This window comes from Ochotona princeps, chromosome 14 (genome assembly GCF_030435755.1).
Source record: "Ochotona princeps isolate mOchPri1 chromosome 14, mOchPri1.hap1, whole genome shotgun sequence".
Lineage (NCBI taxonomy): Eukaryota > Metazoa > Chordata > Mammalia > Lagomorpha > Ochotonidae > Ochotona > Ochotona princeps.
Genome location: NC_080845.1, coordinates 55,357,838 through 55,369,126, shown reverse-complemented (window position 1 = coordinate 55,369,126; position 11,289 = coordinate 55,357,838). Strand labels below are relative to the sequence as shown.

General features: G+C 42.3%; 1 protein-coding gene across 6 annotated transcripts in view; it reads right to left on the bottom strand.

Annotated features, from left to right (window-relative positions):
* Window positions 1-350: 350 nt before the first annotated feature.
* Window positions 351-11,289, bottom strand: part of TUT7 (terminal uridylyl transferase 7) — a 62,261-nt gene continuing 51,322 nt past the window's right edge. For 4 of the 6 annotated variants that reach the window (XM_058672340.1, XM_058672343.1, XM_058672342.1 and 1 more), the window contains exons 27-29: window positions 10,063-10,139; window positions 9,683-9,746; window positions 351-1,347 (exon numbers count right to left, since the gene is read on the bottom strand). In XM_058672340.1, the coding sequence (XP_058528323.1) occupies window positions 1,280-1,347; window positions 9,683-9,746; window positions 10,063-10,139 (209 nt within the window). In that variant the 3' untranslated portion in view covers window positions 351-1,279. The remainder of the gene's footprint in view (window positions 1,348-9,682; window positions 9,747-10,062; window positions 10,140-11,289) is intronic. The other 2 variants (XM_058672345.1, XM_058672344.1) reach the window with 2 other exon arrangements.

Below are 11,289 nucleotides of genomic sequence, written 5' to 3'. Positions count from 1 at the left end.
TGTGTTCAAGCTGGGCAAGGACCAACCACTCATTTCCTCTTTGCCAGGACTTCTGCATTCTAGTTCATCATTTTCCTTTGGTTCTTCTTTAGCTGGAATATGCCTTCAAGTACTTTCGTAAACAAGTCTGTAGTGTCGTCCCAGTTCCCTCAGGAGGGTGTGCAGGCCGGGCAGCACCTGCCGCACCCCTCAGGTTTGGTGTCTGTGGTGCACAGTGGCTGGCACAGGGGGGCACGTCACAGGGAACTGCACAGTCTGACTTACTGAGGGGCAGCCGATGGCCATCTTTCCTCCTTGGCTTATGTTCCCAATGGAATTTAAGACTTTTTCACAAGAAAACGTGGATAAAATTACAGGTTGAAATTGTGATTTTTATTTCAAAATCATAAATAAATGGGGCACAGTTCTGACCATGTACTACTTCTGAAAGGCTTGTGAAGTTAGAGAAACAGTTCCAGCAGGACTCCAGTCAGACCCAGATGACACCGACCCAACTTGAGGTTGGCAGAGGACGATCTCTTTGCTCGTCAGGGATTCTTAAAAGCTCTCCACCTTAATGTCTGAGCATCATATACGGTAAAATGCGGTTTTGCCATTTTTCCCTTGAAAATGTTTGAGTGGCAAACAGGACTGCTTGTCTTTCTGACTTCATCTTTATGAGCACAGTAGTTCTCTATCAATTTAAAATCAGGGAGAAAGGCAGAGGTCTCCAGGCGCCCTGTTCCCCCTGCCAGATCATGGCAACAGCTACGCATGTCCATGTTAGCACTTCTACCAAGGGCAAGAAAGTAATGTCGGTAAATCCTAAGTACAGTAGTAGCAGTTCACACATATTTGATATGCTTTCACACAAGGATTCCATCAACAGCAATAAATAGAATCTCCTCTCTTAAAAAAACAGAACAAAAAAGGAATTTACAGGGAAAGGTTACTTAGAGTTTATCAGCACACTTTTAGTGCCCTTTGAAAGAATTAAAAACCATGAAACTGTATTCATTGAATACTGACACATAGTTCCATTTTTTCCTTTTAGCTTGGCTTAAATACATACATCATGGCTTTCTATTAAAATCCTTAAATCTATGGGGATTAGTGGCAGGTAAGACTATATTAAATTTTTCCTCATTAATAATTTCATTAAATTAAAAAAAAAATTCCGACATGTTCCTTGAGTGTGAGGTTGAAGCCTGATCTACGCTGCCATGTCCCTGGAAGTGAGGCTAATCTCCGAGTGAAGGGGAAGGCTCGCGTGGCCGTTCCGAGCGTGGCTTTCCGTCCCTCATGATTCCTGGGGGGTCCTCTTCACCGAGGCTTTTCCCTGAGTCATATATTTACTGGAAAGGCTACCTAGAGGAGGGGAGAAAACAGAACTCAACATGAATGAAACAAGCCTCACTTTATCTCAAAAACCATAAACATTCCTTTTCATTGTTGAGTTAGAGACTGTCTCACTCTGGAATGGGTCACTTGCTTTGAATCAAGCAATCAGGCTATACATATTCCAAAAAGTATACATATTTAAAAAGCAGACAAGAGCATGATTTGCTGACCAGAAGCTTAAAGAAGAGTTGCTGTGGTGGCTGCACGGCTGCCAATTTCATGTTGGTGCAGATAGCTAGAAGGACACAGCCTTCCCAAGATGCTGTTTTGCATACCAGTACAAAAGAGCAAAGAACTTTCTGGTCAGCAATGACTATCTCACATCATTACTCTACAGATACAACGCTGAGAATGACAATTATGTTATAGTAAGTCACTGATATAAAAGGAAAAATATATTTAATGGGTCAGGAACAGCAAGGATTACTAAAACGTTTAACCACAGAACCATTAATAAATTTAGTCCTACAGTCTGAATAAATATACCAATGAAAACTGAAGAGAACAGAGAAATTCTTAATAAGTGTATATAACAAAGAGCCAGTATTTCATAAAGGTCGTATTTTAAATCAATGGGAGAAGTATGGGTTATCCAGTAACTGGTATTATGTCAAGGAAATATTTTTGAGTGGGAAGAACGTTACTGTGCTTACATCACACCAATTCTTCATCCACTTCCAAATGAGTGACAGAATTTAAGTATAAAAGTCAAAGAAACAGTGAATGTCTACATAATTATGAGGTAGGGGACAAGTGTATCACCACCTTTAAGAGACCTAAACAAGAAGAGCTGAACACCAGCAGGTGACCAAGTCAAGAGAGATGATGTAGTAGTGTCCGAATCTCTCTGAAGGTCTGCCTCTGCGGCAAGTACTTGAGGTGGGGCCAGTGCTGCGGCGTAGCGAACGGCCGTCAATGCCCGTGGCGCCAGCATCCCATCCTGTACGTGCCAGTCCAAGTCCCAGGTGCTCCACCTCTGACCCAGCAAATGTGCCTGGGAAAGCAGCAGAGGACTGCACCCAAGTGGGATAGCCAGAAGCTGCTCCTGGCTCCAGTCTGGCCCAGCTCCAACCACAGTGAGCATTTGGGGAGTGAAGCAGCAGATGGAAGACTTCTGTTTCTCTCCTCCCACCCCCACCCTCTCTGCAACTCTGTCTTTCCAGTAAATAAATAAATCCTTAGAAAAACATACTCAAGGGGAGGACTACATCTGCTGGAGTACGAATCCTCTCTGTGATCATTGCCTGGACAGTACCAGCTTAATAACTGTTTACACAGCATTACACTGAGTTAGCTACCAATCTGGAAATGATCTAAAGAACACAGCAGGGTATGCTTTGCCTGGTACTAACAGTCCTAATACTGCTATCTCTTAAACAAGTAATCGATTGTATTACAATTTAAGAAATGATACCTGAATTAAAATCTAAGAAATGATGTGTGAATATCATATAAAATATTTATGTTAAAAATAGGAATGAACATTAAAATAATTCAGGGGAAAGAAGGTGAACTTCATAAGATTTGTAAGCATGGTTTGAAACAACCCAAAGTTGACTGGATCAAACTATTAGCACAAACATACAAAAAAAGCAAACCTATCTATATGGTGAACAACTACAGCACCGAGACTGCTCTGCTGAGCTCAGTGGTAATGAAGGGCATCTTGACAATTCTGACAATGCATCAAGGGATTCTAAGAATAAGTACAGAAAAGAAATATTCTAATATAAAAACACAAGTAAGAAGAAATACAAATGAAAATGTGAAAAATGTTGAGTTCAATAGTGATTATAGAAATTCAAGAGACCTGGCAAAATAAGGTTATCGTAATAAAATCTGGGCATGGGAAACAGGTTATCATTGATTCCCTGGGACTGCCAACACTCAGCGTATATGAACCTGTCACTCCTTTTCAAAATTTTGCTTCTTTTCATAAAAGGACACCATGCACATGTCATTGTAGTGGGCTGCCTTGAGGTGAGAAGCCTGCAAGAGAGGCAGGGTGCTGGTAACTGTGGCAGGTATGAGCACTTTGAATGAAAATTCAAATGTCAGCTTCTGTAAAATTAGGATGGCATTAAAATAACTGGCATTTTATAACAATATATCTTCATTCCCAATCTCTTAAAATACTATTATTTTTACTTTGCCATCATAAATACTACTGGGATTTGTCAATATATGCCAAACACTAAAACAAAAGATTGGGAACAGCAAGGATTATCACTTCATGTAATACAGATCCAAAGATGTATGAAAGCAGTAAAGTTTTGTAGTTGCTTAAAGTACTTTAAATTGTAGGTCTTTTACTCAACGATAATTACAGAAATCCTGACTTACTGTCAACCAGTAATCCCATTTCTAGGTATATGTCCACTGTTTTTAATTCCCCCTACTTATTAGCTTTCAGTATTCTTACCAGTCAGGTATTGTTAACCCCTTTTCACAGCTGAGGTAACTGAAGCAAGTGGAGACAGGATTTTTAAGATCACAAAATTAGCAGTCTTGCTGTCAGACAATTCGAATGAAGCCCTTTATACCATATTTTGCCTTGTCCCCGGAAAATGTATATTGTACACAAGCATGGGTTAATATTTTTCCTATAGAAAGTGTAAACATAGCCTCCTTCTGCTCTGATTTCTGACTCTGTAAGTCTCAGAGGATGTGGGGGTGGGGTTAAGGGCACCAACTGTAGTGGAGCCTGTTTCCCACAGTCGTCTGCTGCAGTCACTCCCAGGTTGGGATCTGGCCCAGCACTCTTGCTCACTGTTCCTAGTTGCTCTCAAGACCGGTCGGTGCACTTCAGAGTAGGCTCTACTTTCACTTGACTTCTGGGTGGGGAGTGGGGTACCCCAGCAGAAATCTTACTTTCATTCCATGTGTCCCCCTGAGAAGGATCACAAACCTCCCCAGGAGGCAGCTCCTTTCATTTCTCAGAGCCTGCTGCCTGCCTCTCTTTTGTGTACAGCATTCTGCTTTTTGGTGTAAAACTGGCAATTCCCTGGAGATGTTCCCCCAAAATCATCCGATCTCATTCATTCTCATTTCTTTTACATTATGCTTATAAAGACATCTGATGCCCACTTCAAAGGTTTTTCCTTATCAAAAAAACAAAACAAAACAAAACAAAACAAAAAAACCAAACCAACCAGAGATTTTGCATATCTAAAAAATAAATGTGGACCTGGCATAGTAGCCTAGAGACTAATGTCCTTGCCTTGCATGCATTGGGATCCCATATGGGTGCTGGTTTGTATCCAGCCATTGCAGCCACTTGGGGAGTGAGCCAGAGGGTGGGAAATCTTTCTCTTTGTCTCTCCGTTTCTCTGTAAATCTGACTTTTCAATAAAAATAAACCTTTCAAAAAATAAATGCTGAGTTCCATTCAGATCACTTTATATATTCAGGATAATACACTGTGTTATGGGTAGAAACTCAACTACCTAAATAAGTTAACAGTTCCATTGATTTTCCTCCTGTTAAACAACATTCAAAATCGATACAGCTCAACACTCCTAGTGTGGAGCTTGCTTAACTTTCCCAAGGCTGTGCATGGTATCATAGCCTGAACCAGACTGGGCTTGGGAAAACAAAGCCAGAGCTCCCTGCTGTAGAAGCTGCAGGGGATGCTATTTCTCAATGACCGAGGCAAGAGACAGTATGACTTCTCACACCATTTGCTCCCTGGAGAGATCCAGTACATATGAAAGGAGAGCACGTTCCTCTTAACCGCAGGACCTATCTTTTATTACCCCCCCCCAGCAGATGCCTAAAACTGAGGACATACAGTGCCAGACCCTATCTAAACCATCCCAGGTATTCTCTTCCTATATACATAAAACTGTGATAACATGAGGCAAAGTTTAGCCATGGGCCTGACATAATAGTCTAGTGGCGAAAGTCCTCACTTTGCACACATCAATACCCCATATCGGTGTCGGTTTGCATCCTAGTTGCCCTGCTTCCCGTCCAGCTCCCTGCTTGTGGCTTGGGAAAGCAGTGGAGGATGCCCAAGCCTTGGGACCCTGCACCCACATGGGATGCCTGGAAGTGATTCCTGGCTCATGCCTTAGGATTGGCTCAGCTCTGGCTGTTCCAGCAGATGGAAGATCATTCTGTATCTCCTTTACTCTGTAAATCTGACTTTCCAATAAAAATAAATCTAAAGGAAAAAAAAGATTAGCAGAAAGATAAAATAGAACAATTATAACTGTACACTGAAATAAAAGTTGTGTTTGTGGTTATTCTCCCCCTTTCAAAATATCTTACTGTACTGTTTTCAGATCTCAGTTGACTGCAGGCAACCAGAAGCTCAAAAAGGGATTAAAATATAGGTAATTCTACAGTATGTATAATGTACAGTATGTATGAAGGTAATTCTACAGTATGTATAAATATAAACATCAGATCATATCAACAAAGTTCTAAAATTTGGAAAGCTTAACAGATATCATAAATTATAAAATCATTTCTAAAGCTCCCCTTCTTAAATTCTGTTCATTGAACAAAGAAAAAGATGACAAAAAGTTGCCAAGATTGCCTGTAGGACAATACTCAGATGTTTAGATCACATTTCCTGTTCTCATTCTTTGTTACTAGAAATTGCTGAAGAAGGTACAAAGTCCGGTAACATTATTCTGTTTTTAATATTCTACCTCAAGTTTCTTCCTGGCCTTCCAGGCCTCAGAGGTATGCTCGAAACACTAGTTAAAACCTTTCAGAGTCTCATGGTTGCTCCACCATTTCAGCCTTGTTCCCCAGGGGACTGGGGTGTGGACTTTAACCCTACAGGAAAGCCACAAGGTCCACAACTCTCTATGCTGATCTCACTATAGTCAGGTTTCTCCCTTCTTCACCAAAGAAATGGCACTTTTCAAAGTCATCTATGCCTTTTCCAGTGCCAGATCCAATGTTTAATTCTCAGTCTGTACCTCTCTGGAGTGCCCACTCAGGGCTGGTCAGTACTTCCCTCACTGACGTCTATAGCTCAGTCTCTCTCTCTGCCTTCTGCATTTACCAGCTGGGTGACCTCACTCAGAACCCGCATTTCTCCAAACACCAGGTCTGTACAGCAGTACTAGAAAAATTTGGTAGAAATGGAATTAGCAGTTTATTTTGGTGCCAAAAATCTAAAATGCATATATGGTTTTTTTTTTTTGCTAGTGTATTTTTCATGACATTTTGAAGCTCTCTTGCATGCACAGATTTAGCAATTTTTCCATAAATTAATTTTTCCACAAATTTTTCAAAGTGCTGCAATATATACCCAGTCCCTTGACATCTATCCACAGTTCTCTAATTCCATCTTAGGAGTTCAAAATAAATTTGCTTTATCCCCCAGATATCTCTGTTTCCTAGCACAGGAAACACAATCTCCATGTTTTTCCCAGTGGTCAGGACAAAATTAGCTTGTTTTTGTTTTTAATTTGATTTTATTTTTTAAAAAGGATTTTTTTTTTTTTTTAAAAAAAACTGGACAGTCAGATACATAGAGAGGAGGATAGACAGAGAAAGGTCTTCTGTTTGCTGGTTCACTCCCCAAGTGGCTGCAACAGCCGGAGCTGAGCTGATCCAAAGCCAGGAGCCAGGAGTTTCCCATGGGCTCTCCAGGTGCAGGGTCCTGGGTCGTCCTTGACTGTTTTCCCCGGCCATAAGCAGGGAGCTGGATAGGAAGTGGGGTAGCCAAGACGTGAAGTGACATCCACATGGGATCTTGTTTCATGCAAGGTGAAGGCTTTAGCCACTAGGCTGTCATACTGGGCTCTTATTTTTGTTTTTGAAAAAGCTTATTTGTTCAAAAGAATGGGGACAAAAGGAGAGAAGAGAAAGACAGGGAGGGATAAAAGGAGGGAGAGAATCTCTCCAATCAGTGATTCACTCTCCAAATGTCTACAATATCCAGGGCTGGGACAGGTCAAAGCCAGGAGCAAGAATTTAATTTTCATCCTCCCTGTGGATAGCAGGGAATCAAAATCTGAGTCATCATTTGTTTCTCTGCAGAGTACACATAGGTAGAAAGCTGGAATGGAAATAGAGGCAGGACTCAAATCTAGGTACTCAGAATACGTGGGTCTCAAGTGGTGGTTTAATGTGCTGTGTGGCACCTAGCCTGCCCCAGACCAAAAACCTTAGCATCATTTCTGCCTCATTTTCTCTCACATTTTAGCATCCAATCGAGTGGGCCTTGTAGGGAAAGTGTGGGTTGCAGTTCCAACTGTGAGTATGAGAACCAGGGCTGGGGGTGGGCCTGGCTGGATAAGCATTAGTGAGAGCTCAATGGTGTGGCTGGCTGTGTTGAGCTAGGCTGCAGCACCCACTGGTGGGTATAAGAGCCAAAAGGGACGCAGGACGGACTGGACTAGTCAGCTGCATACTGGCAAATATAGGAACTATGGCTGGGGTTGGGCCTAGTGGGAGTTACCAGGGATCACTCTGACTATGCTACAGTTTCCACTGGTGTGCACGAGGGCTGAGTATATGGTGGGCAGGGTTAGGCTGAGCCGCAGCATCTGTTGGTTTGTGTGAGATGAGGCTGGGAACACCAGTGTGCATGAAGGTTGATGCTAGTAATGGACTTAGCTGGACCCCACACTGGCTGGCACATGCAGGAGTCAGGCTGGGGTTACCTCTGGCAATATTTCTTTGGAGACCTCCCCAGTTATACTGCTAGATTAAAAACTCCAACTACAGGAAAACCACAGCATCTGAGGTCTGATCTTGGAATGCATGTATAGGAACTCGGCCTCCTCAGTTGTTGATGCCTGCACAGTAGACAGCATGCCAAGATGCACATAGAGGACATGACAATCAGCTCATTGAGGCCTGCAGAGAACATCTAGTACAATAGCAGAGGATGGAGTGTGGAACACATTGGACAACTCTCCAGGTCAAGCTATCACAGCAAGTATCTGGATGAGCGGAGACTCTAAAGTAGATCATGTCAGCCAATACTTGGAAGGATTTCCTTAACCTTGGGGCAACAAAATCAACAGTGTCTCAGAACTGTTGAAACCATTTAAGCAGTACTCTTAGAACTTGCTCCAGATTGGGGCTCCTAGGATGGCATCAAGCAGTTGTCCCTCATCCCTGGGTACTAATGCGGTTAGGCTAATGGGAGTGGCCTCATAAAATAAATTGGAAGCAACTGTCTCATCCACTTCGCCCTATACCTTGACCCTCCCCACCCTAATCAATGATCCCATGGGCATACATCCTTCTTAACTATGTAGACCTCATCAAAAATAAAATAATTAAAAAAAAAATCCAATCCACCAATCTTATTGATGCTAACTTCAAATATCCAAACATGAACAGTCCATACCTCCTCTACCACTTCTACCCAAGCCTAAGCCACCTTTCCAGCTATGTAATAGCGTCCTGGTTCATGTTTAAGTTTCTGCCCTTGCCTCCACATAGCAGCCACAGGGAACTTTGTAAAATAAACCTCAGATAATATCACTCATTGGCTCAAAACCCTCCGATAGCTTTTGTCACGTCCCGACTGCTGCTGGAGGTGCTTCACCACGCAGATCCATCCTCCCTCTAGCTCTTACTCCTCATTACCCCCTACACACACACTGCCACTGCTGGCTGCCTCCCTGATGCTGGGGGCAAGAACTGTTCGGCTCCACAGGTAACTGCCAACTTCCATTTCTTTTTCACTTGCCCCATCCCTGCATTTGAAGCTGTACTTAAATTGTTGCTTATCAGAGGCCACCTGACTACCACCTGAACTCTTGCTGACATTGTCTATCATCACTGTCTCTGACAAGAAAGTACGGCAAATGAGAAGAGCCTCTGATTCCTCACTGCCCCTCTTCAGTGCTGAGGCAGGTGCTCTGCACTCAGAAATGCCTGGGGAGGATGAATACTATTTCTTCAAGAGTAAATGAACTAGACTGAAATGGGAAGAATGGAGTTCAGGCTAAGAGTCACTTTTTTGTCCTTACTATGGTTCTTGGCAAACATCTCCAAGGAGGACAAAACACTGCTGGCAAGACAGTGGGAATTTCCAAGCAGAAACACATAGTGTCAGGAAACAGGTAACTGAAGACGATGCCTCCTACACAGTAGTGGTAGAAGAATCACTTGGAGCATTTGAAAAGTACAGTCCCATGATTGATCACGGAATATCAGATTGAAGACATGAAGCTGACTGTGTTTTTTTAAAAGTTCTCCTTATAGATGCTGATGTCCAATCCTTGTTAAAATTACTCTTTCCAGGTGGAGTTTCAAAAGGCATGTGGTAAAGTGTGAAGTAAATAAAATAACATACATTTGTTTCTAAAAACCCACATACCTGACTGGGGACTCAAAAATATTGCTGTTTTTTGTTTCTTTTTGTCTTCATGTAAAAGCACTGCCTAAAAAATGAAATAGACTGATTTACAAAATCGAAAGGAACAGTATCTGAAATAGCCTTAAAACTGACACCACATCCAAGAAGAGCTGAAATTAGAAACAGGAGAGGCAGAAGGTGCGAGTTAGTCACATGCAGGAAACACTGCCATCCTGTGCCCAGCAAGCCCTGACGCACAGCTCATGTGAGTGGCAGAGAGGCAGCAGTGGGGGTGGGGAGGAAGGAAGGAGGGCCAGCACAGAGCTGCACACGCCCAGGAAGGGTTTCTGCAGTTAAGGGGTGACAGAGAAGCTCCCTTCACCATTTTGAGCTCCGTTTACCTGAACAAAGGTACCAGGTGATCTCAAAGGGCTAGGTGAAGAGGGGGATCCGAACAAACAATCTGACATAGACAGACCTAAAGAAAGAATGCAGCACTTCTTGTTCCTACTTTAAATTCACAGCAACAGCCCTGTTTTCAAACGTTTGCAGAAAGACTTTCTGCTATTTTAGAAGGCTCCACCATGTCTACTGGGAGAACAAAATAATGTATTTGAAGAAACGAGAGGGAACAACACAACTGTCAAAACCGGAAGAAGCTGAAATTTTCAGTTGCTCCCAAGAGAAAGCGGTGACACCCTAGCTCCACAAGCCGCCTGTATTGAACTGATATCCAATTCTGGCTGGAAAGTAGGTGGTCATCAGAGCTGAGCAGCTTCTGTATTCTGCCCACCACCACCACAAATTTGTGTTCTCACAAAGGGCAGCCTCCCAAAATAAGTTGGGGTAAATCTGCCTGAAATTTCATTTATACCATTTAGCATCCTTATGTATAAACTGGGAATATTAACTACCACAACTGAAGGGACTACATGAAAATTAAATGAGATTATTTGTACAATACACTTTCCTTTTATAATCCTAAGAAAATCATTTTATTCCAGTGCTATGGCCCATTTCAGGGAAAGTTCTGAATTTCTTATGCTAAGGCAAGACTATTGTTGGTCCATGCTAGCTAGCCAAAGCTCAAACTTTCATGAACATTTAAGCCCTATTTTATAAATGGATGAACTATTTTCATATTTCTAAAAATGATGAAATAAAATGGAAACGAGGCACAAGTGTTCTAAGAACAAAACACGGGCACACTGCAGCATAGTAAGAAAGTGTAAAGCAGTGCTGACACTCGTAATGCTGTGCATAAATACGATGGCTGGCAGCAACAGGGTTAACTACTCATAGGAAAGCACCATTTCCCTGGGTTCCTTTACTATGCGTATTAACTGTGCTTATCAGCTGTGCTCTGAGAAACAATGTGAGAGCGTATAAATTGCTTGTAGCTCATCAGCTTTTATATCTATGTCCTCTTCCAAATCTGTTATACAGGTGCCCAGAAGGGTCACTTCACTCATTTAGTCAAGATGGCCACTTTACGTACAACTTAAACAGGTGGGCTCTGCACGTGACAACATATTTTCTTCACACCAAGAATAATCACGCTCACTTGTAGAAAACTGACAATCTCTGAAGATAAAATCCTCCCTCATTCTCTCCAGAGAATCACCATT